We start from the raw sequence: 27,161 nt of genomic DNA on the forward strand, positions 1-27,161 counted from the left end.
TATGTGAAGGAGATAAAAGTGGATAACACCCTGAAGGTGGCAATTGCTAGATTACTATATATGGCTCGGAAGGTGATGGCGAGGAACTGGATAAAGTTAGATCCACCCTCGAGAGAATACCTAAAATATGTGAAGCATGTCATTAACCTGGAGAAGGGGGTCTCCAAGAAAAGGGGAAAACTGGTGATGTATGACAAACTGTGGAAGCAATGGTTGGAATTAGGTTAAGAGGCGGATAGGTGGGGGAACGGTCTCTGGGATATCTGTATGTGGAGATGCTTGTTTACACTGCTATCTCAGGTGATACTGTTTGATTCAATTCTATATATTTGTACAGGTCATGTTGATGGGATAATGAGAGCTGTATAAGGGGGGGTGGTGCGCTTGCTTTGTTGCTTGCTTCGTTTTATGAAAACTAGAAAATGCTTATATCTCTGTAACATGTATATTGTTGTGTTAATAAAAATCTCAGTACCAATGCTTTCTGGTTGATGTTTTGGTCATTTTTGAATGTTGGTTGTGCTTTCACACTTGTGGTAGCATGAGACAGACTCTACAACCCACACAAGTGACTCAGGTAGTGCAGCTCAACCAGGATGGCACATCAATGCGAGCTGTGGCAAGAAGGTTTGCTACGTCTGTCAGTGTAGTGTCCAGAGGCGCTACCAGGAGACAGGCAAGTACACCAGAAGACGTCGAGTGGGCTGTAGAAGGGCAACAACCGAGTAGCAGGACTGCTAACTCCGCCTTTATGCAAAGAGGAACAGGAGGCATACTGCCAGAGCCCGCAAAATGACCTCCAGCAGGCCACAAATGTGCATGTGCCTGCACAAATGGTTAGAAACCGACTCCATGAGGATGGTCTGAGTGCCCGACGTCCACAGATTAGGGTTGTGCTCACAGCCCAACACCGTGCAGGATGCTTGCCATTTGCCACAGAACACCAGGATTGGCAAATTCGCCACTGGCGCCCTGTGCTCTTCACAGATGAAAGCAGGTTCACACTGAGCACGTGACAGATGTGACAGTCTGAAGATGCCGTGAAGAGCGATCTGCTGCCTGCAACATCCTTCAGCATGACCGATTTGGCAGTGGGTCAGTAATGGTGTGGGGTGGCATTTCTTTGGAGGACCGCACGATGTTGGGCTGAAAATCTCAGCTTATACACATATACTGTATAAGGTAAATGTAGACACAGGCCTAAGGTGTATGGATGAACTCTCCTCCACATGTTAAACCTTTATTTTAAAAAGGGTGCATTTAATTTTCTGTTTGCAAACTGCATGAAGGTGCCTGCACGTATTACGTAAACATCAGATATCTACGTTCAGAAAAGAACTTGATCAGTGTTTATTATCAATCTATGATTTTAATTTGTATGTCAAAAAAGCAGGAAAAACAGGATTTTTGTTTCTCAGATCCTTCATTGGGGGATACATGAACCATGGTGTATGCTGCAGCCACTAAGAGGCTACACTATGCACAAAAAAGGTTAGCTCCTCCTCTGCAGTGTACACCCAACCTACCAGCACTAGGTTAATCAGTAAGAAAGCAGTAGGAGAAGCAACAAGATTGAGTTGTCTGTTTTGTTTATCTAACTGTAACAATATAACACAGAAAAAGAGGCGATAAACATGGAAGGGTGCTGTGTCTCCCAATTAAGGCTCCGAGAAACAGATTTTACGGTAAGCAACCAAAAATCCTGTTTTCTCCATCGCTTCATTGGGGGACACAGGAACCATGGAATGTCTCAAAGCAGGAGGGAAACAGCAGAAACTCTGTTCAGGTGGGAGAACTCACCACTGCCGCCTGCATCATCCTTCTACCTAGGCCAGTGATGGCGAACCTTTGAGACCGAGTGCCCAAACTGCAACCTAAAACCCAATTATTTATGATGAAGTGCCAACACGTGCCAAATGCCCCATCATGATCCCCTTCATGTAGAAATATGCCCCATCATGATCCCCTTTATGTAGAAATATGCCCCATCATAATCCCCTTTATGTAGAAATATGCCCCATCATAATCCCCTTCATGCAGAAATATGCCCCATCATGATCCCCTTCATGTAGAAATGCCCAATCATGATCCCCTTCATGCAGAAATATGCCCCATCATGATCCCCTTCTTGCAGAAATATGCCCCATCATGATCCCCTTCATGTAGAAATGCCCAATCATGATCCCCTTCATGCAGAAATATGCCCCATCATGATCCCCTTCTTGTAGAAATTGCCCATTCCACCACCTCCATCATTTCCTCCTCCCGATCATTACCCTCTCCCCATCACTCCCATCATTGTCCCTCTCCCCATCACTGCCATCATTGTCCCTCTCCCCATCACTGCCATCATTGTCCCTCTCCCCATCACTGCCATCACTGGTCCTGTCCCCATCACTCCCATCATTGTCCCTCTCCCCATCACTCCCATCATTGTCCCTCTCCCCATCACTCCCATCATTGTCCCTCTCCCCATCACTGGCCCTGTCCCCATCACTCCCATCATTGTCCCTCTCCCCATTACTGGCCCTGTCCCCATCACTCCCTTCATTGTCCCTCTACCCATCACAGCCATCACTGTCCCTCTCTCCATCACTCCCTCTCCCCATCACTGCCATCATTGTCCCTCTCCCCATCACTGCCATCATTGTCCCTCTGAGCCCCATCACTGCCATCATTGTCCCTCTGAGCCCCATCACTGCCATCATTGTCCCTCTCCCCATCAGTCATCACTGTCCCTCTCCCCATCACTGCCCCTGTCCCCAACACTCCCTTCTTTGTCCCTCTCCCCATCACTCGCCCTGTCCACATCACTCCCATCATTGTCCCTCTCCTCATCACTGCCCCTGTCCCCATCACTCCCTTCATTGTCCCTCTCCCTATCACTCCCATCACGGTTCCTCTCCCCATCACTGCCATCATTGTCCCTCTCCCCATCACCGGCCCCTCTCACACACACACACACACACACCAGCGGCCACACACCTCTCCGCGGTCTCCACGCGCCGGCAGCGTTCCTCCTGTCACTTCCTCACACACATTGAGAGGCGCGGCCGCTGCTGGATGGCGTCATCATTCAGCTCCACGGCCGCGCCGCTCAATGTCTGAGGAAGCTGCAGCTCTGAACAGTGAGGCGAGGCCGTGGCCGTGTGCCAGCAGAGAGGGCTCCGCGTACCCTGTCTGGCACGCGTGCCATAGGTTCGCCATCGCTGACCTAGGCTGACATCCGAAGCGTAGGTATGGATCCTATAAAATTTGGCAAACATGTGAATGGAAGACCAGGTTTCTGCTTTGCACAGTTGCAGGGCGGATGCCCTATGGTGCACCGCCCAGGAGGCGCCCACTGCCCAGATAGAGTGAGCCTTAATCCCAAGGAGAGGAAGTCTAATCTTGACCCGGTAAGCCTCCAAAATTGCAGTTCTGATCCAGTGAGCAATCGTAGCCTTGGGGGCTGGCAGGCCTCTTCGAGCACCTTCTGTAACGACGATAAGAGAGTCTGTCTTCCTAAAGGGGCGCTTAGAAACCCGATGTTTACCTTGGTTACCAGCTCCCTGCACCAGCGCGCTGGTATCTAATCTACACTGCGGGTAACTAAGCGACGTGCGCCGCTTGTTACCTGCGTCATCGCTGTCCTTATCGCGCTGAGATCTGCCTGTTTGGAAGCTCACCAGCGATCATGTAGCGACACACCAGCGATCCTGACAAGTTCATATCTTTGTCGGGATCGCTGGTGAGTCGCTATGCGTGACGGGGCCCTTAGATTTATAATTGTCCTGCAGGAATTGTCTTTTTTTTTTTTAAGAAATAGGGGGGAGTAAAACCCTTCCTTTCTTTCCTCTATCGGAACCTCTTCCAGGACATGTTTGTCTAGGAGTGAGATTACTTCCCCTTCCAGACTCTTGTTTTTCTTGAGAGGACTGTACTGGAGTCTGCATGTATCTTCGTGGCGGCCAGTGTTGGAACCTTAGCTCCAGACCTGATCCCACAATTTGCCGGACCCAGGTGCTGGAGGAGATCCTCTCCTAGGCTTGGAAGTGAGAGAGCCTTCCTCCCACCTGAGTAGGACAGTCACTGGGAGGGTTTTTTGGTGTCTTTGGAAGGCTTGCCGAAGTAGAAGCCTCTCCCTCCTCTGGATCGCTTGTCAGTTGTTTCTGTCTCGGTCCTTGTATTGTTGTCTTCTGAACTTCCAGCCCTTCTGAAAGGCCGCCGAAAGGCCTGAAATGGCTGTTTTGGGAAATTTTTCTTCTTGTCGCCAGCTTTCTCCAACACGTCATCCAATGCCGGTCCAAGCAAGAAATTTCCCTCACACGGCAGAGAGCAGAGTTTCATCTTTGCCTGTATGTCCTCCGGCCACCATTTGAGCCATACTGCACGGCATCCCACATTAGCCAAAGCTGCTGATTTTGCTGCTAGTTTTGCTGAATCCGCTGAAGCCTCAGCTAGAAATACTGCCGCTGCTCTTATGGCCAGTATTGCCTCTAGGATAGACTCCCTGGGGACTCTCTGCTCTAGCTGATCTTCCAGGTTATCAACCCATATTTTCAGGGATCTCACCACACAAGTGGCCGCGATGGCCGGCCTTAGTGCCCCAGCCGAGGCCTCCCAGGCTGTTTTAAGACAACTGTCTTTCTGTCCAGAGGTTCTTTCAGGGAACCTAAATCCTCAAATGGCAGGGAGGACTTTCTGGCAACTTTTGAGATCGCTACGTCAATTTTTGGAGCCCTATCCCAGGATGAGGATGCCTCTTCATCAAAGGGGTACCTCCTTTTCAGGGAGTTGACTATCTGAGACTTCTCTGGTTTTTCCCACTCCCTTTTTACGAGTCCTTGCAGTTGTTCGTTAATAGGGAAGGCTCTAAGTTTTTTCTTCTGCAAGCCGCCAAACACGAGTTCCTGGGCTGTCCTTTTTGTTTTATCATCTACCAGTTCCATGGTAGAACGGACAGCCTTTATAAGCCTGTCTGTAGCTTCCGCTGGGAAAGTATCTTCCTCATCTGAGCTACTATCCGAGTAACATGATTTATCCGAATCTTCCTCTGATCCTGAGGAGTGCTCCTGAGACACCAACGAGGGGCTGGACCTATCCCTTGATTTGCTATCCGTCTCTGTTGACTGCAACGCCCTTACTGACCTACAGACCTCTGACTGTATCAGAGACCTTAGGTTCTCAGCGAAAGAGGGTGTCTTTTCCGCCACCGTTTTATCAATACAGTCCTGGCACAGTCTCTTATTCCAGGATGCTCCTAAGGGACTTTTACATAAGAGAAATTCCTTAGTCTTAGATTTTGATTTACTCTTCTTTAGGGACCTCCTATACTCCACCCCACCAATGTATGTAAAAAGAGGGGAGAGAGGAGACAAGAGAGAGAGAGAAAGATAACAGACATTAGCGTGCTGGACTTTCTCGAAGCTCAGTCACCACTCGGACGCTTCACAGAACGAGTACCGGTTCTGGAGGCTGACTGGTCTTCTCTATGCACCCCTCCTTTTTAGAACGGCGAAGATCCGCCCGTACGCTGCACGAGCGGCTCCCACTGCTGCTGCGGCGGCGCGTCTGGCTCTTCTCATTTCAGTGAGACAGCCTCTCCTGCACCTCCTGGTGCGGCTGCAAGTGCTCTGGTGAAAGGCTCTCCATCTCACAAGCTGCTTCCTGATGAGAGCAGTCACATTCAACCTGGTAATGGCTTGGTGATGAGCGCCAGCACTTCTGCTGTGTTTAAATACCAGCATTCCCCCTTTTTCAGGATTAATTGATCACCTGGTTGATCATGAACCTGCCGGCCGCTTGCGCTTCCTGGATCTGATCCCCACGCATGCGCGCTGTACCTTGTCTGTGCGCGCACCCGGCAACCACATGCGGTGCGCGCTCCCTATACGGTGCCCGCGCCCCACCTCATTATCGGGTGTATGTGCATCTCGCACACACCCGGCTGAGGAACGCACGCACGCACCCGGCAACCTCTTTCAGTGTGCGCATTGTACTGTTTACGGTGCGCACACCTCCATGTGCACACACCCGAGGATTACTTCCAGAGCGCACCGCCTGCCTGAGCTCCCGGATGTCCACGCCAGCTGCGCGCACCCAGCTTTCTCTTCTGGTGCGCGCCCGGGTACCGTGCGACGTTCCCACACCACCAACGCCATGACACCCGCTGCTGTCCCCTTATACCTGTGGCCCCCAGGGACCTGGTCTCATGAGGAAGCCTCAACTCTGCCCTGGCCACCATGCAGGTACTCTTTTTTCCTCAGGGCAGTCCACGGTGTCAGGCTTGTGCTAAACAGGGAGGGACCCCTAACAGGTGGCCTCCGAGGAGCTTTTTTTTTTTTTAAATTCATTTATTGAACTTGAAACAAGAAAAGGATGTAATGTACAGCATACATATTTGCTTGTAGTTATGAACATTGTACAGAGCATAAACACGCTTATTAATATACGGGTAATACATGCGTAATCCTCCAAGCATATACAAAGAACAACGGCCTATATATTATAAACATGTACATCAATCATATCTCACAGGCCTCTATCATGTCGCTTAGATAATGCAGATCGATTATAAATTCCTAAACTAAACTACAACTACGTCAACTGTTTACCAATTCGCAGCCTACTGTCCTTCACCATAGTGTCTCACATGCAATGTCTCCATTCTACAATGTAAGATGAGAATTCCATTTCTCCCAGATCTTTTCAAATTTACCCGGGCATCCCTGTTCTGATATAATGTGCGCTCACATGGAACAATCGTATTTACTAGGTCAATCCAGGTTCTGAGAGAGGGACATGAATTGCCCATCCACCGTAGTGCCAATACTTTCCGTGCGATAAACAGCATTTCACGTAGAAATATCCCAACATGGTGACCCCAAATCTCCTCCTCCCATACCCCAAACAAGCAGACCAGTGGCTCAAGAGGGACAGGAGTTTGCACCAGTGATGACAAGAATAGCGTCACCTCTTTCCAGTACTGTAGGATAGTGGGACATTGCCATATGATGTGGATAAAGTCTGCATCTGGTGCATGACAACGCAAGCATTCTGATGATTGGAATCGACCCATCTTAAAAAGTCGTATTGGAGTCAAATATGATAGGTTTATTATATACAGCTGTATCATTCTATTATTAACACCTTAACCCCCAAGGGTGGTTTGCACGTTCATGACCGGGCCAATTTTTACAATTCTGACCACTGTCCCTTTATGAGGTAATAACTCTGAAACGCTTCCATGGATCCTGGTGATTCTGACATTGCTTTCTCGTGACATATTGTACTTCATGTTAGTGGTAAAATTTCATTCAAATAACTTGCGTTTATTTGTGAAAAAAAATGGAAATTTGGCGAAATTACAGAGATACGGCACACAAAAAACTTAATAAGTAACATTTCCCATATGTTTACTTTACATCAGCACAATTTTGGAACCAAAATATTTTTTGTTAGGAAGTATAAGGGTTAAAAGTTGACCAGCGATTTCTCATTTTTGCAACACCATTTTATTTTTACGGACCACATCACATTTGAAGCCACTTTGAGGGGTCTATATGATAGAAAATACCCAAAAGCGACACCATTCTAAAAACTGCACCCCTCAAGGTGCTCAAAACCACATTCAAGAAGTTTATTAACCCTTCAGGTGCTTCACAGGAATTTTTTGAATATTTTTAAAAAAAATATGAACATTTAACTTTCTTTCACAAAAAAAATACTTCAGGTTCAATTTTTTTTATTTTACCAAGGGTAACAGGAGAAATTGGACTGCAAAAGTTATTGTGCAATTTGTCCCGAGTACGCTGATACCTGATATGTGGGGCAGGAACCACTGTTTCGGCGCATGGCAGAGCTCAGAAGGGAAGGAGCGCCGTTTGACTTTTTCAATGCAAAATTGGCTGGAGTTCAGATCGGACGCCATGTCACGTTTGGCGAGCCCCTGATGTACCTAAACAGTGGAAACCCCCCACAAGTGACCCCATTTTGGAAACTAGACCCCCCAAGGAACTTATCTAGATATGTGGTGAGAACTTTGAACCCACAAGGGCTTCACAGAAGTTTATAACGTACAGCCATACAATTAAAAAATCATATTTTTTCCACAAAAATGATCTTTTCACCCCCAATTTTTATTTTCCCAAGGGTAACAGGACCCTAAAAGTTATTGTGCCATTTGTCCTGAGTATGCTGATACCCCATATGTGGGTGTAAACGACTATTTGGGCGCATAGCAGAGCTCAGAAGGGAAGCAGCGCCATTTGACTTTTTGGGCTGGAATTGAGATCGGACACCATGTCGCGTTTGGAAAGCCCCTGATGTACCAAAACAGTGGAAACCTCCCGCAAATGACACCATTTTGAAAAACTAGACCCCCCCCAAGGAACTTATCTAGATGTGTGGTGAGCACTTTGAACCCCCCAGTGCTTCACAGAAGTTTATAATGCCTGGGCGTGAAAATAAAAAAATCGTATTTTTTCCACAAACATGATCTTTTAGTCCCCAATTTTTTTATTTTCCCAAGGATACCAGGAGAAATTGGACCCCAAAAGTTGTTGTCCAATTTGTCCTGAGTAAGCTGATACCTCATATGTGGGAGAAAACTACTGTATGGGGACACGTTGGGGCTCGGAACGGAAGTAGTGACGTTTTGGAATGCAGACTTTGATGGAATGGTCTGCGGGTGTCACGTGCGTTTGGAGAGCCTCTGATGTGCGTAAACTATTGAAACTCCCCACAAGTGACCCCATTTTGGAAACTAGACCCCCCACGGAACTTATCTAGATATGTGGTGAGCACTTTGAACCCCCAAGTGCTTCACAGAAGTTTATAACGTCCGGGCATGAAAATAAAAAAAATCATATTTTTTCCACAAAAATGATATTTTTGCCCCCAATTTTTTATTTTCCTAAGGGTAACAGGAGAAATTGGACCCTAAAAGTAGTTTTGCAATTTGTCCTGAGTAGGCTGATACCCCATATGTGGGGGTAAAACACTGTTTGGGCGCATGGCAGAGCTTGGAAGGGAAGGAGCACCATTTGACATTTTCAACGCAGAATTGGCTGGAATTGAGATCAGACGCCATGTTGCGTTTGGAGAGCACCTGATGTGCCCAAACAGTGGAAACCTGCTAATTCTAACTCCAACCCTAACCCCAACACACCCCTAACCCTAATCTCAGCCCTAACTCTAGCCCTTGTCCTAACCCTAAAGGGAAAATGGAAATAAATACATTTTTTTAATTTTATTATTTTTCCCTAACTAAGGGGGTGATAACGGGGGGGGTTGATTTACTATTTATGGCGGTTTTTATGTTTGGCAGCTGTCACACACTAAAAGATGCTTTCTATTGTAACAATAGTTTTTGCATCACCACATATTGAGAGCTATAATTTTTCCGTATTTTGATCCACCTAGTCATGTGAGGTCTTATTTTTTGCGGGACGAGTTGACGTTTTTATTGGTACCATTTTCGGGTATGTGACATTTTTTGATCGCTTTTTATTCCGTTTTTTTGTGACGCAGAATGAACAAAAACCAGCGTTTCATGAATTTCTTTTGGGGGGTGCGTTTACACCATTCCGCGTGCGGTAAAATTGATCAGGCGGTTTTATTATTCTGCTCAGTACGGTTACAGCGATACCTTATTTATATATTCTTTTATGTTTTGGCACTTTTATGCAATGAAAACAATTTTATATAAAAAATAATTTTTGCATCGCTTTATTCTGCGAGATATAACTTTTTTATTTTTTCGCTGATGACGCTGTATGGCGGCTCGTTTTTTGCGGGACAAGATGACGTTTTCAGCAGTACCATGGATACTCATATGCGTCTTTTTGATCGCGCGTTATTGCACTTTTTCTTCGGTGGTATGATAAATCATTATTTTTTTGCTTCGTTTTTTATTTTTATTTTTTAAGGGGTTCGCTAAAGGGGTTAACTAATGGGACAGTTTTATAGGGCGGGTCATTACGGACGCGGCGATACCAAATATGTGTACTTTTATTGTTTTGTTGGTTTTTTTTTTATTTCCAAGAAATGAATTTATTAGGGGATATTTTTTTTTTAAATTTATTTAGTGATTTTTTTGAAATAATTTTTACACTTTTTTTTTAACTTTATTACATTGTCCCAGGGGGGACATCACTGTCATGTGACAGATCGCTGATCTGTCACATCACAGATCGCTGTGACAGATCAGCGATCTGTCACAGGCATAGACGCAGACTTCCTCATGCCTGCGCTTTGCAGGGAAGGAGCCCCCCCCACAGCAGCGCAATGCTCAAGGAAACACGGAGGGAGCCCCCTCCATGCCGATGCTTCCCTTTAACCCCAGGTACACCGCGATCATGTTTGATCGCAGTGTGCAAGGGGTTAACGTGTCGGGGGTGGTGAGCGCCATCTGCGATCAGCGGCGCTCACATAGCATTTCAGCTATGATATCCTTAAATCCAATCACTTTTTTAATTTGCCTCCATACTAATCGTGCCAGACGGAGCAGGGGCAGTAAACGAGGGACACTAGGCTTCTCCAACTCCAGGAAACCCAGTGGGCAATCAGTTCTTGCAGCGTGAAGCAAGTGACTTTCAGAATTAGGGAGATCATTACCCGGTATCCATTCACTGAGAGCTTTAGCCTGTCCAGCCAAATAATATAGAAAGAAATCTGGTAGCGCCGCCCCACCTCCCTTTTTAGGCCTCTGTAGGGTGGACAATTTAAGTTTGGGTCTGGTTTTCCCCCATATAAAAGATGTGGCCTGGGAATTAAGATTCACAAAAAAGGACTTCGGTACCATTACAGCACTGTGCTGAAGGGAATAGCTAAGTTTGGGAAGTAATATCATTTTAATCAGGTTGATGCGTTCGGCCACAGACAGCGGTAATTTGCTCCAGGTTGCAAATTTAACTCTAACCAGTTCCAGCAATGGGTAGATATTAAGTTGTAAATCGAGCGTGCTGTTGTGGGATATATGAACACCTAAGTATTTAAAACTAGATACAATAGATAGCGAAGAAAGAGCCTCAAGTCGGGGCATCGGGGCATGGGATAGGGGTAGTAGGGCAGACTTTTCCCAATTTATATATAAGCCCGAATATTTACTGAATCTATCTATGGTGGCAATCACTTGAGGTAAAGTTTCCTCCGCCTCATCCATAAATATCACCATATCATCTGCGTATAAACCTATGGTATCTACCCGACCCGCTATATCCATACCCCTAATGCCAGGGGAAGACCTTATGTGTATTGCCAGTGCCTCCATCGCAAGGGTGAAGAGGGCCGGGGAAAGGGGGCACCCCTGACGGGTCCCCCTGTGTAATGAAAAGGACTCAGATATGGAATTGTTCACAACAATACGGCTTTAGGTTTCATATATAGTGTTTTAACCCATTTTATAAACTTATCACCGAAGCCATACCTCTGTAGGCATGCGGAGAGGAAAGGCCTCTCAAGAGAGTTAAAAGCCTTGGCGGCATCTAACGATGCCAGTGCCCATTTGTTGTCTGGCATTAGAGAACTATATTGAACTATTGACTGGACTCTTCTGATATTAATTGAAGTGCTCTTACCAGGCATAAAGCCCGTCTGGTCAGGATGTATAAGGTTCAGTATAATCGAATTTAATCTGGTGGCGAGAATCTTAGTAAAGATTTTATAGTCCACATTTACTAACGATATGGGACGATAGGAACCACATTCCAAAGGGTCCTTCCCCTCCTTCCTAAGCACTATGATATTGGCCTCGTAAAATGATTCAGGCATAGATTCCCCCTCCCATATTCCCCAAAATACCTTTTACAAAAGTGGCGTTAATATGTCTCGGTACTTCCTATACAACTCAATAGGGAGCCCATCCGGCCCGTGGCCTTCCCAGAGGCCATGTCCGTTATGGCATTCTCTATCTCCTCCACAGTGAATTCAGCTTCCATAAAGGAATGTTACATCGGACAAGTAATCCAAACACTCCAGATTATCAGAGCCACTTTTAGATTCATATAATGACTTATAATAATTACAAAAGCAGCCAAGAATCTCCTCAGTTGAAGACACAAATGAATCATCCGACTTATGGATCTGCAATATTGTATTATAGGTATTATGTTGGCGCACCAGATAGGCCAAAAGCTTACTTGCTTGGTTTCCCAGTTCAAAATAGGATTGGCGAGCAAAGAATAATTTGTGCTTAGACTTAGTGTCTATATGCTGGGTGTATAATCGCTGGGCCGCTAACCACTCAATTCTATTGCCACTGGTTTGGTTAGATATGTATGCAGCCTCTGAACCCTTCAATCGCCGTTCCACCACCTCATCCTCTCTTGAGGTTACCCGCTTAATATAAGAGATTGTGGAGGACAAGCAGCCCCTCAGATATGCCTTAAGGGCATCCCAAAATATATTAATATCCTGAGGTTCCTGGTGAGACAAAATGAAACTATGCAGTTGATCAAATGTTCTATCGGGAGTTACTATCAATTTCAGCCAGAAAGGGTTCAACTTCCAAGCCATCCTGTTATTTAATTGCCCGTACTTGAGTCTGAGGATGACCGGGCTGTGGTTTGAGATCCCTCTACTACCATGCTCCACACTATCCACCCACATCGCCAGACCGCTGGTTCCGAATATGTAATCTATGCGCGATAGGGAGCGCTTAGTGGATGAGTGGCAGGTATACTCTCTCAACTCAGGGTGCCGCACTCTCCACAAATCTAGCCACCCACTACCCTCCATAAACGACATTTGGGTTGTTGTCGGCGAAGGAACCCCCCCAGCTACTCCATCATCCAATCTCAATTTGTCGAGACAATTGTTCATAACCATATTAAAGTCATCCATACAGATAACATCCGCGTCCGGATAATTTAGGGCGAAACTCACTGCCTTGTGAAGAACGGACAAATTAGCCGGAGGCGGATTATAAACACATAAAATTACATATTTCCTGGCATTTATTGATGCATATATGACAAATCGACCCTCAGGATCCCTCCGGGTCACCCTGGCTTCCCATCTAACATCTCTGTTGTACCAGCAGTGAAACCCCTCTCGAGTAACTTGTATGGAATGCATGAACACACCATTGTACCCAAGGCTTCTGCACGCACCGGGCTGTATCCCTGGTCAGATGCATCTCCACCAAGGCCACAATGTGAGGGCGGTAATGTCTAATCTGCGAGAAAACTGATCTTTTTCCAGGGGTTTTTATACCTCTCACATTCCATGTCATAAATATCATTTCAGACCACATATTTACTCCGCTGGACATGGCCTACATCAATATCCGAGTAAAATTTAGAGACACCACACAAACTGAAAATGCTGCTGGCTGCGAATTATATCTAGAGAACAAATAAAACCACTACAAAAAACATCAAAGTGGAAAAGTAAACAGTACGGGAGCAAAGTCCTGCTCTCCCAACACGAAATAAACACGGGGATACCATCACTGGGCTCAGTGTCCGGTATTGTTGGTAATCCGGACGCCCGTGGAAAAAGCTCCAATCAGACCGTTAATAATAAAGAAAAAAGAAAGGATTCTGATTAACAGTAGAAAACATTAGGATTCCTTCGCAGCAGACCCTTTGTGAGACCGCAACCACTCAGCCGCCTCCGCCGGATCCGTAAAAAATATAGAAGAACCCTCATCGACCACCCGAAGCCTGGCCGGATAGATCATTGAGTACACAACATTCCTCTCCCGGAGCCGCTTCTTGATTTCCATGAATTGTGCTCGTTGTTTCTGGAGTTCCGAGCGTTCCGGCAGACCAATAACCCGGATGTTATTCCGACGCATTCTATTCTCCAGGTCATCTGCTTTTTGCCTCCATGCGTTCACTGAGCCCGCCGCTTTCGTAAGCTTGGCTTCCATGGGTGCAATGGTGTCCTCTACCTTGGACACCCTTGTCTCCACCTCCGTAATGCGCCCTCTCATGGCCTGCATATCTTGCCGAAGACGCCCCACCTCGGTATGGACGTCCTCTATTTTCCCCGTCAGTGATGTCCTAGTTAAGGAGATGGCCTGCATCAGTTGCTCAGATGCCTGCTTGAGGGTTAATTCCTCCTGCTCCTCTTCACCCTCAGAGGGACAATTTTTACGGTGAGTCAGTGAGGGGTTATTTCTGAGGGACCGGGTAGTATCAGGGTGGTCAGGTCTAGCAAATTCTTTAAATTTTTCAGCTGCTCCTGCCCCCTTGGAGCGGTTCATTCTCAATAGCAATATGGCACAGCCGGGTAGCAGAAATGGTGTATCCAGGAGACCCCCAGGTCCAAGTTATGCACAGCAGTGTTATGATATGATAAGCGTCTCAAGGGCGGCACAAAGCAGAAGGGCCACACAGGAGAATGGAACTCGGCTCTGAGGAGTAACCAAGAGGCCCTATGGCTGGGGAGGGATCCGCAGTGCCCGCAGAGATAGCAACCAGGGACGAGTTTAAAGGACCCTGAAGTAAAAGCACCGACTAGCTGGGCAATTTAGCAGAGGGGAGTGCGGGGCCCAATCTTCCAGAGCACTCACCGCTACTCCCCTTCAAATCCACAGGATATGTGCTCACCGTCCTGTCAGCGCTGCGAGGAGGGAGCCAGCGCCACGTCTCTCACAGCCAGAGCGCGTGCTTCTGAAAATGGCTGCCGCCACGTGCGGGCCCCGCCGGCTGCCCCAGCCCTCATCGCCGTTAGCCCACCGAAATCCGGCCTCCTGCGGGGGCCCCGAGATGCACCACTGGTCAGGGGGGTCTGATACCGGCAAGTCTGCTGCGGTACCACGGGTCCGCTAACAGGATCGATTCAGGATGTAAGGAGCTCTCCCTGTACGCGTCCTCTCCCAGCCGCTACATAGTCACGCCCCCTCCGAGGAGTTTTAATTCTGCCCGGGCACCGATGTGCCTCATGGGCTGCATGGCCACCAGATGTCGACAGGAAGTGCAGAGTAATATGTGGCCTCCAAGTACCTTCGTGGGGTTTTGCTGGCATCAGGGAGGGTGCACTCAAAGTGGCCTCCGAGGCTCCTGTTTTCACCCGGGCAATACCTCACGGGCAGTGGCCATGCATTCGCTCAGGGGGGGCATGGGAATACATGGCCCCCAGGCGACTACCGGTACCTGGTGACGGATGTAGCAGACCCATGCCTGTCAATAACCATCCGACCCAGGCCTCCTCTTCTTTCTTCAAGAGTCTTCATCTTCAGGACAGGAAACCAAACTGATACGGAGAGAAGAGCCGCCCCTTTTACCTTGAAGGTTTCCTGTCCTTCATGGGCGGATCACCTCTCTCGTGGTGCCATCATGTATGATGGCAAAAACAGGATTTTTAGTTGCTTACCGTAAAATCTGTTTCTCTGAGCCTTCATTTGGAGACACAGCACCCTTCCATGTTTATAGCCTCTTTTTTCTGTGTTATATTGTTACAGTTAGAGAAACAAAACAGAGAACTCAATCTTGTTGCTTCTCCTACTGCTTTCTCACTGATTAACCTAGTGCCAGTCGGTGGGATGTATACTGCAGAGGAGGAGCTAAATTTTTTTTTGTGCATAGTGTCAACCTCCTAGTGGCAGCAGCATACACCATGGTTCCTGTGTCCCCTGTCCTGTGTTCCTGGAGAAAATCTAACTACCAGAGCCGAAAAATTAGTGGGGGGGGGGGGGGGGGTGTCCTAGCAGGCCATGTGAGCGGTCGCACAGGAAAGTGCTCCCGCCGGGAATCTGCATCTAATCCTGTGCAAATACATTAAAAAGGCCTGTTTTCGCTGCACCGGATGGCCGAAGGGTCCGGGAGTCGGGGACGGTGAACCAAGAGGCTTGCAGAGGCAGAGATGACAAGGAGGAGACAGCGGGACGCGGGCGCTGGAGAAACGGGAACTTTTCAAGATGGCGCCGCTGCCAGAGAGGATGCAGCTAAAGCCAATGCTGCATGCCAGCGGCGTATAGAGGTGGCCGCCAAGCTACATTAGTTTGCCCGTGTGGAGGGAGCTGAGGTGGCAGCTGCACATGCTGGAGAAGATCCTGACATGGAGGAGGAGGAGGAAGCTATATCTGAAGGGGAGAGTGAGGTACAAGACGGGGCAGGGGCGGGCAGCAGGTCAGAAGTAACGGGCTCAGGAAGAAATGGAGCGTGGGGGTGAGCCGACCCTAAGGGAGGTTTTTTTGCTGGTTTTGTCATGTAAGCAATCCCTGAATGCCCTGACCCAGCAGATGCAGGATATTAAAGGGGAAGTGACACATAAATGCTGCCTTGCAGAAGGTAGATAAACGCATGAGCACTGTGGAGGAGAGGGTGAGCACCGCAGAAGATCATGCAGTAAAGTTACAGAAAGCGGAGAGAAAGTTCACTCAACAGGTGTCAGAATTAGCTACAAAAAAAGAGGACTTGGAGAATAGATCCAGAAGGAACAATCTCCGTATAGTGGGTCTGCCTGAAAAAACGGAGGGGAGAAATCCTACGGAGTTTGTTGAAAGCTGGCTGAGGGAGAAGTTTGGGGTTGAGACACTGACAAAAGTTTTTGCTGTTGAAAGAGCTCACAGGGTCCCACCACAGCCCCCTGCCCCTGGGTCTAATCCCCGCACTATGCTTGCCAAAATTCTAAATTATAGGGACCGGGACATTATCCTCAGGAAAGCCAGGGAAATGGAGGATCTCACGGTGGACGGGCAGAGGATCCCCATATACCCGGACTATTCTGCTCTTGTCCAGAAACAGAGAATTAAATTTCCTAACACTAAGACGACTAAGGGAGCTGGGTGTGCAGTACTCTATGTTGTTTCCTACGAGTAGTGGCCTTTGATAAGGTCCACTTTTTAACGCCAGAGGACACTACCCAGTGAATTGACCTTAATGCTAACAAGTTACAGGCCAAAGGGGACTGAGAATTCGTGATGACCCGGACATGTGATACATTTTTTAACTGGATTAGAAGAACTGTGTTTGTTGTTTACCTGTTCAGCTGTTGTGTGGTACAATTTTAAGCTCTAGATGTGCTATGTTTGACTACTTTATATGTTCGGCCCAACAGTGCGGCAACAGATAATATGAAGGGAGGAGGTGTGGAAATGGTATAATGTGAATGCGAATAGTAGTATCTTTACCTTAAGGGCCTTTTACACATAGCGATATCGCTAAAGCGTCACCGATTTTTTGACGCAGCAGCGATATCGTTACATGTGACACTCACCTCCGACCGCCCCTCCCGCTGGATATCGCTGATCGTGCAGGAACGTCCTGGGCCGTTTTCTCGTCGTCTGCTTCCTGCTGGCGCCGACGAGCGAGGCATGGATGCGGGCGGAAGACATCAAAGCTGCCGTCTGACACGTAAGTGACGACCGCTGCTGCATCGCTGGTGAGATCTGCCTGTTTGGCAGCTCACTAGTGACCATTTAGCGATGCACCAGCGATCCTGACCGGGTCATATCGTTGTTGGGATCGCTGGTGTATCGCTAAATGTAACGGGACCTTTATTGTATGTTTTTGAAAAGTTTATGTTTGGGTAAAGGTGTTTTGCTTAAAAAACGTCGGGAGGGGATATTAACTGCGGAGAAGGACTTACAGTCAGTGCACGGGAGAGTGTTTGCACTGGGCAAGAGGAGCCCAACTCTCGATGAGAGGCAGAAGAGTTAGCTTTGGGAGGGGCAGGGGAGGGAGTTCAGAGTTAAAAGGGTTGGGGAGGGGATTAGACAGCTGGTAGTGGGAAGAGTGGTTATTTGGAGGGATGATAAGTGGTGTAATAGGGTCCGTATTAAAATAGTGTGCTGGAATGTAAGAGGCTTAGCAGATGGGATCAGACGGTCGACTGTCTTACAGTATGTTCGAGATCAGAGGGCCTCAGTGGTATGTCTGATCGAGACATATTTAGTGCGTGAGAAGGTTGATGTACCACGAAAGAATTGGATACAAAAAGAATATCACTCTACCTTCTCTATGTACTCAAGGGTAGTGTCGGTCGTAATCTCCGCGGGTGCACGTTATGAGGAGTTGGAGGTGCATGTTGATGTGGATGGACAATATGTGTAAAATGTAAACTGTTTGGTGTGTTGCAGTACATGATGGCTATGTACATACCATTGGAGCTGACTGGAAGGGAGGGGGAGAGGGGGAGGGGGGATACTGCTTCTAATTATTGGGGACGTCAACAACATATGTGATGACTTCTGGGACAAAAAATAAAAATACTCAGAACAGGACTCAAAGCCACATAACATTAGGCACATATGTTCAAGAAATTGGTATGGTTGATCTGTGGAGGGCTCGTCATGTGGGGGAGAGAGGGTATTCTTGCTACTCACCGGCACATGACACACTGTCCAGAATAGACATGGCTCTTGGTAATGGAATGTTAGATGCGATGGTAGGGGATGTATATTATTTGCCTTGGGATGTTTGTCGGAATGGCAGGCCAAAAGGATATAATATGTTTTTCAGATATTGGATCGGCAGAAGATGAAGTCCTTTTCTCAGCTATAATTTAGAGCTTCTGGGGGATTCCAGTATGCACAGATGAGGCATGCGTGCGTTTAGGGCTCAGAATCACCTTAAAATCCAAGGGGACTGTGTTGGAATACGTGTGTGGGAATGGGAATACAAGAGGGGTCATTTCCTCTCTGTACAGGGATTTAATACATACCTTTTAACTTAAATACCCAATTAACGCGAGGGCTAAGTGGGAAAGAGAGATGGGCCAATTAGAGGATGAAACGTGGGAATCTGCCTTGGAATGGATACCGAAACGGTCTCTGAGTGAGCCGTATAGGCTGTCTCAGCTTTACATATTACAGAGGGCTTATAAATCCCCTAAGGTCCTATTTAAGGCTGGCCTACGACCTAACTGAGTGTCCCCGGTGTAAGAATGAATGTGCAGGTATAGATCATATGATGTGGACTTGTCCAAGACTAGCATCTTTTTGGATAGTAGTACTGAGCCGTGTGGACGGGGCATATAGATGTGTGATTCAAAGAGAGCCGGTGGAGTTCTTGCTCGGATATGTGGAGGAGGTAAAAGTGGACAACACTCTGAAAGTGGAAATTGCCAGACTACTGTATATAGCTCGGAAGGTGATAGCAAGAAATTGGATAAAGGAAGAGCCGCCTTCAAGAGGAAAATATCTTAATTACGTGGAACATGCCATTAAACTGGAAAAAGGGGTTTACAAGAAAAGGGGGAAATTGGTGATGTTTGAAAAATTGTGGACACCATGGCTGGAGTACGGATAGAGGTGCTGTTATGATGGGAGCGTTTTCTAGGGAGATTGTATGTAGGAGTGACCCCCTACACTGCTATTTGAGATGGTATAATATATTACACCTCTAAGTTTGTGGAAAAGTTAGTTTAAAAGGACAATGCGAGCTGTCTAAATAGGGAAGGGTGGGAGGAATGGGTATACATCACCGGGGTTGGTTTATTTGAAAATTTGGAAAAGGTTTGTATTTCTGTAATGCGTATCCTATTGTGTTTTTCTCAATAAAAATCTAATTGAGTAAAAAAAAAAATTAAAAATAAAAATTAGCTTTTGCTAACCCACTACATTTGTTAGAGCCGTGTCATCATGGCTACAGCACTAGTGACCACTGCAGTCAATCATTGAGCTCAGTAGCAGTGCAGATGTAGACAGGGAGAGTGATCAACAAGTAGTTTTATTATACGAATACAATGCAAGCCCATAGAGGAAACAAGGATGCAACTCAAAATTAAGGAAGTTGCCCCTTTGTGAAAATGCAGCTTCACGTTACGTTAAGGCTATGTAACCACGTTGCAGAAATGCAGCGGAAATTTCCGCAGCATTTCCACAACTCCCGCCGTGGGAAAAATGCATGGCATTCGCATGCGTTTTTCCTTCGGAAAACAAGCATTTTTCACGCGATTTTCACGCGCAGAATTCAAGCACATTCCAAGCACTTGGAATGTGATTGACAGGTTGGTCACACTTGTCAAACATAGTGTTTAGTGTGACCAACTTTTTACTATTGATGCTGCCTATGCAGCATCAATAGCAAAAGAAAATGTTAAAAATAAAAAAAATAAAATATTGTGATATTCTCACCTTCCGGCGTCCCGCGCAGCGTCCCCAGGCCTTAGCGATGCTTCCATTCCCAGCAATGCCTAGCGACAATGACTTTTGATGACGTAGCAGTCACGCGAGACCGCTACGTCATCACACTGCCTTGCCGCAAGGCATTACTGGGAACGGGAGCTATCGGGAGCATCAGTAAGGCCAGGGAGGCTGCGGGGGCCGCCGGAAGGCGAGTATAACCCAATTTTTTATTTTTTATTCTTTTTTTTTACAGGGATATGGTACCCAGGGCCTGGAGTAGTCTCCTCTCCTCCAGACCCTGGGTACCATCCGCACACGATCCGCTCACTTTGCACATGGTGGGCATAGCCACATGCGGAAAGTAAGCGGATCTCATGCATTCCTATGTGTGCGGAATCACGGCGATTCCGCAAAAATAATGAGCCTGCTGCATTTTTTCGCACAGCGTTGCGGAATGCCATAGGAATGCATACAATCCGCAATGTGGGTACACAGCCTAACTGTATACATACAAGTGCTTCTCACTAAACTAAGATATCAAAAAGTTAATTTCATTACTTCAATACAAAAAGTGAAACTCATTATAGAGTCACTTGCACACCACCTCCTCACCGCGCCACCTACCTGTCGGAGTCCCGCAAGGTTCAGTCCTAGGGCCCCTGCTCTTCTCCAATTACACCTTCGGCCTTGGACAGATCATAGAATTTCACGGCTTTCAGTATCACCTCTATGCTGATGACACAGATCTACATCTTTTGACCAGATATCATCACCCTACTAACCAGAATCCCTCAATGTCTGTCTGCTATTTCATCATGCTCCACTAGATTTCTAAAACGTAATATGGACAAAACAGAATACATCATCTTTCCCCCATCTCACACAACTCCCCAAACAGACCTATCCATTAAAGTAAACGGCTGCCCACTCTCCCCAGTCCCACAAGCCTCGGGGTTATCCTTGACACTGATCTCTTTTTCAATCCATATATACAAGCCCTTTCCACTTCCTGCCGACTTCAACTCAAAAATATTTCATGGATCCTTACATTCCTCAACCAAGAATCTGCAAAAACCCTAGTCCATGCCCTCATCATCTCCCGCTTTGACTACTGCAACCTCCCGCTCTGTGGTCTCCCCTCTAAAGCCCCCGTCACACATAGCGATCTCGTGTGTGACAGCGATCAGCAACCGGTCCCCCTGCCGGGTATCGCTGAGGAAACATCTAGATTTTTTTTTTTTTTTTAAATCGCTGGTCTCCCGCTGGCCAGCAGGCATCGCTACATGTGACAGGCGGTAACTGGCGCTGGTAACTAAGGTAAACGTCGGGTTTCTAAGCGGCCGCGGCGCCTAGAAACCCGATGTGTACCTTAGTTAACAGCGCGCTGATGCAGGGAGTTGGTAACCAAGGTACACATTGGGTTTCTAAGTGCTGCTCGCCCCTTAGAAACCCGATGTGTACCTTGGTTACCAGCTCCCTGCATCAGCGCACTGGTAACTAAGGTACACTGCGGGTAACTAAGCGACGTGCGTCGCTTGTTACCCGCGTGTTGCTGGTGCTAATCGCTGGTGAACCTGCTTGTTTGACAGCTCACCAGCGATCATGTAGCGATGCACCAGCGATTCTGACAAGATCGTATCGTTGTCGGGATCGCTGGTGTGTCGCTATGTGTGACGGGGCCTTTACACTCTCGCACCCCTCCAATCTATTCTAAACTCTGCTGCCCGACTAATCCACCTGTCCCCCCCCCCTGCACTGACTACCCATTACCCAAAGACTCCAGTTCAAAACCCTAACCATGACATACAAAGCCATCCACAACCTGTGTCCCCCAATACATCTGTGACCTCGTCTCTCAGTACTTTCCTGCACGCAGCCTCCGATCCTCACAATATCTCCTTCTCTACTCCCCCTTATCTCCTCTTCCCACAATTGCACACAAGATTTCTCCCACGCATCCCCCTACTCTGGAACGCTCTACCACAACATATCAGACTCTCGCCTACCATGGAAACCTTCAAAAAGAACCTGAAGACCTACCACTTCCGACAAGCCTACAACCTGTAGTTATCACCGATCCAACAAACCGCTGCATAACCAGCTCAAGCCTCGCCTACTGTATCCTCACCCATCCCTTGTAGATTGTGAGCCATCACGGGCAGGGTCCTCTCTCCTCCTGTACCAGTCGTGACCTGTATTGTTTAAGGTTACTGTACTTGTATTTATTATGTACACCCCTCCTCACATGTAAAGCGCCATGGAATAAATGGCGCTATAATAAATAATTACAGAGTGATCTCTTTCAAGTTTATTTCTGTAATGATGATTATGGCTTACAGCCAATGAAAACCCAGAAGTCATTATCTCGGTAAATTAGAATAAATAAAACACCTGCAAAGGCTTCCTAAGCATTTAAGAAGGTCCCTTTGTTTCAGCAGGCTCCACAATCACGGGGAAGACTGCTGACCTGACAGATGTCCAGAAGGCAGTCATTGACGCACTACACAAGGGAAGAGGGGGGGGTAAGCCACAGAAGGTCATTGCTAAAGAAGCTGGCTGTTTACAGAGTGCTGTATTCAAGCATATTAATGGAAAGTTGAGTGGAAGGAAAAAGTGTGGTAGAAAAAGGTGCACAAGCTTCCGGGATAACTGAAACCTTGAAAGGAATGTTAAGGAAAGTCCATTCAAAAAATTGGGTGAGATTCACAAGGAGTGGACTGCTGATGGAGTCATTGCTTCAAGAGCCACCACACACAGACCTATCCAGGACATAGGCTACAAGTTTCGCACTCCTTGTGTCAAGCGACTCATGACCATTAGACCTCGCCAGCAGTGTCTTACCTGGGTGAAGGAGAAAAAGAACTGGACTGTTGCTCAGTGGTCCAAGGTGCTGTTTTCAGATAAAAGTAAATTTTGCATTTCATTTGGAAATCAAGGTACCAGAGTCTGGAGGAAGAGTGGAGATGGACACAATCCAAGCTACTTGAGGTCTAGTGTGAAGTTTCCACAATCCGTGATGGTTTGGGGAGCCATGTCATCTTCTGGTGTAGATCCACTGTGATTTATCAAGACCAAAGTCGGCACAGCCTACTACCAGGAAATTTTAGAACACTTCATGCTTCCCCCGCTGACAGGCTTTTTGGAGACGGAAATTTCATTCTCCATTAGGACTGGGCACCTGTCCGCACTGCCAAAAGTACAAATACCTGATTTACAAACAGTATCACTATGCTTGATTGGCCAAACTCGCCTGACCTTAACCTCAGAGAATCTATAGGGTATTGTCAAGAGGAAGATGAGAGACACCAGACTCCACAATGTAGATGAGCGGAAGGCTGTTATCAAAGCAACCTGGGCTTCCATAATACCTCAGCAGTGCCACAGGCTGATCGCCTCCATGCCACGCCGCATTGATGCAAAAGGAGCCCCAAGCAAGTATTGAGTGCATTGACTGAGCATACAATTCAGTAGGCCAACATTTTGGATTTTAAGATCATTTTTCAAGCTGGTGTTATAAAGTATTCTAATTTACTGAGATAATGACTTTTTGGTTTTTATTGGCTGTAAGCCATAATCATCAACATTAACAGAAATAAACACTTGAAATAGATCACTGTTTGTAATGATTATATATATATGAGTTTCACCTTTTGCATTGAAGAACTGAAATAAATTAACTTTTTGAAGATATTCTAATTTTGTGAGAAGCACTTGTAGCTGTTGGGCACTCATTGTCAAAAATCACAGGGCAATAACATGCTATTTTTTTGCAAATTGCTAGAAAGTTTTCAGCCACTTGACAAGTAAGGCCGGTTTCACATTCGCGCTTTTGAGCGCAGCGACGGCCTGCGCACGGCCGCCGCTAAGACCCGCCCCCTGCCGCGCCCCCGCCGGTAGCTCCGCCCACCGGCGCATGACGCTGCATGCGCCCTGCGTCCCCTATCTTTATCACAGGGGGAGCAGGCCGTGCGCAGTATGCGTTTGGCGGCGCATGCGTCCTTTTGACGGTGCGCCGACCTGCGCCAAACGCAACCTGCTGCAGTTTGGTTGCGTCGGCGCACCGTCAAAAAGGCGCATGCGCCGCCAAACGCATACTGCGCACGGCCTGCGCCCCGTGATAAAGATAGGGGACGCAGGGCGCATGCAGCGTCATGCGCCGGTGGGCGGAGCTACCGGCGGGGGCGCGTCAGGGGGCGGGGCTTAGCGGCGGCCGTGCGCAGGCCGTCGCTGCGCTCCAAAACGCTAGTGTGAAACTAGCCTAAAGATGAAGCACATAAACTATAGTGTTAAACATCATATGGTCCTGGAAGGTCAGCGCAAAATAATAATAATTTTATTATTATTATGTACATATACACGGAACATACACACAATATATATTATATACATATATACTCGTGTATAAGCTGAGATTTTCAGCACTTTTTTTGTGCTGAAAATGACCTCCCTCGGCTTATACACGAGTCATTGTCCAAGAAAGCCGGCTTCAGAAGACATCATACTCGCCCTCCTCACGCCGTCGCTGCATCTCCGTCCCGGCAGCTCTCATGTGCTGAGCGGTCACTTGGTACTTTAAGGTACTGAATATGCATGCACCTCCACTCCCATAGGCGTGAAGTGCATATTCATTACCTTAATGAACAGTACCACGTGACCGCTCAGCACGAGAGCTGCCGCGCCGTGACAACGGCGATGCAGCGACGGCACGGGGAGGGTGAGTCATGCATACAACAAGGGGAGCCACACACACCAGGACAAGACGGGGGAGCCACACATAGCAGAACAGGGATGAAGGGACAATGCACACCCGGCTTATAATCGAGTCAATAAGCGTGTGTGTGTGTGTGTGTGTGTGTGTGTGTGTGTGTGTGTGTGTGTGTGTGTGTGTGTGTGTGTGTGTGTATGTATGTATGTATGTATGTGTATTATATATACACCCGTATTTTTCAGACTATAAGACGCACCGGACCATAAGACACACCCCAAATTTTCAGAAGGAAATTAGGGAAAAAAAAATAATGTGTCAAATGGGGGTCTGTCTTACAGTCCGAATTCAGCTTACCAGGGAAGGGATCCGGCACAGGTGGAGGAGTGGTCACAGGGGTCGTTCGGTGGTCCAGGCTGGTGCGGTGGCTCTGTGCTGGGGCAGATGGGCTGTGCTGTGCTGGGGCAGGTGGGCTGTGCTGTGGTAGGTGGGCTGTGCTGTGCTGGGGCAGGTGGGCTGTGCTCCGGTGCAGGGGCAGCGGCTCCGCCGGCATTTCCTCAAAGCCCGGAGTGTTGCGGTGGCCTCCGGGAATATGGACGCCGGGAAGAAAGCCGCCGGTCCGAGGACGGCACATGCTCAGGTTCAGATCTCGTCCCGAGATCTCGGGAGACGAGATTCAAATCTCGGCTACGAGATCTGAACCTGAGCATGCGCCGACCCAGGACCGATGGCCATCTTCCCGGCGTCCATGTTCCCGGAGGCCACCGCAACATGGCAGCAACGGATGTGCGGGTGCCTCCGGGCTTTGAGGAAATGCCGGCAGAGCCCCCCACGTAGCACAGAGAGCCTCTGCCCCTGCACCGGAGCACAGCCCGCCGCCACCACCACACTACAGAGCCCCGTCGCACACGCCACCAGCACAGGAGTGAGTATATTGCGACCATAAGACGCACCCCCCACGTTCCCCAAAAATTTTGGAGGAAAAAAGTGCGGCTTATGGTCAGAAAAACACGGTATATTAAAATATATATATATACATACACACACACACATACACGCACACACACACACACATATATATATACACACATGCGTGTTTAGGTGTTAAAGGTGAAACTTGATGTGATAAGGAGGATTTCCACTTTGCGCAAATGCAACTTCATGTTAGGATACTTTGGTACCTCCCATCCGTCAGTTAATTGAGGGTTCTCTTTCAGCAGAGGCTGCCCAAGCTTGTCAAGGCAGAAATTAGTAAAATAAAGAACGCTTCCCACAACCTGTAAGAAAGTGTGATAGTTATATTAACCAATTGCATCCATTATCATTTCAATTAACACAAGTCTCAGTGGGGAGCACAAGGGATACCATAGGGCACCTAAAAGCTACTAATTCTGTCATTAAAAAGCAAAGTGGAGATGTTGGAGATTAAAAACTAGTGGAGATGTTGGAGATTGAAAACTAGGGGCACATCAATTAGGTACTCCTACAGAACACCTACTTGGCATACAATGTGGTATGTTTTCACTTAGTTCCATGTCAGCAGTGCAGAGGCAGGTTCACACCATTTGACTTACAGCATTAAAATATCACAGATTAGCTACTTAACAAATGGCTGCAAATCAGCAAGTTAAGTTGTTTAGACAGGAACCCATATTATGTACACAGAACAATCAGTAACAGTTCATTCTGTGCACAGACTGACAGTTTTAAGGGCAGCACATGTCATGTTTAAACAGGACAGTGTGCTGCAGAGAACAATTATTTTTAAGCTTGCTTTAAAATAATTTCCCCAGTGAATTAGTGTTTTTGCTCACTCATTGGGCGATTGACAGATTAATTAATTATACAGGCTGATTATCATTCCTAAAACCAGTTCATTATATTCAGCAAGTGAAAAACCAGCTCACGGCCACCCTTTAAAAAAGTATTTCAGAAGTATCTGTCAAAACAAAAAGTCGTAGTTACTCATCGGTTAACGGTATTTTTCGGCGTCCATGAAAGCACCACCTGAGAGAGGGGATCCGCCCTTCAGGAACAGGAAATCCTACAGATACATAAGGGCGGCACCTCTCCCACGCATCAGTTGGTTTACAGAGCACAAGAGGACCACCAAGGTTAATAGCATAATTTATGTACAATACTTTACACAACTATTCGTTACCAGTGTACATATAAGAGGAAGAAGTGCACACCCAAACTAAACTAAACTAAAGGGAGGGAATATACGGGTGCTGTCATGGACTCCGAAAAATACTGTTAACCTGTGAGTAACTACGACTTTATTCGGTTGTCCATGACAGCACCACCTGAGAGAATTACAGAGAGTAATAATTACTTTAGGGAGGGACTACAGCTTGCAGAACCCTGACACCAAAGGAGAGGTCTGAGGAAGCACTCAGGTCTAGTCTATAATGGTTGTAAAAGGTGCTTGGAGAGGACCAAGTAGCCATGGCC

General features: G+C 47.2%; 1 protein-coding gene across 1 annotated transcript in view; it reads right to left on the reverse strand.

The window, feature by feature from the left end:
- LOC141098343 (zinc finger CCHC domain-containing protein 8-like) overlaps positions 1–27,161 on the reverse strand; it is a 236,587-nt gene that overhangs the window by 157,278 nt on the left and 52,148 nt on the right. The window contains exon 6 of the mRNA XM_073586030.1: positions 25,881–25,984. Coding sequence (XP_073442131.1) covers positions 25,881–25,984 — 104 coding nt within the window. The remainder of the gene's footprint in view (positions 1–25,880; positions 25,985–27,161) is intronic.

This window comes from Dendrobates tinctorius, unplaced genomic scaffold (assembly GCF_039654945.1).
Source record: "Dendrobates tinctorius isolate UK_male_01 unplaced genomic scaffold, ASM3965494v1 ptg000090l, whole genome shotgun sequence".
NCBI classification, from domain to species: domain Eukaryota; kingdom Metazoa; phylum Chordata; class Amphibia; order Anura; family Dendrobatidae; genus Dendrobates; species Dendrobates tinctorius.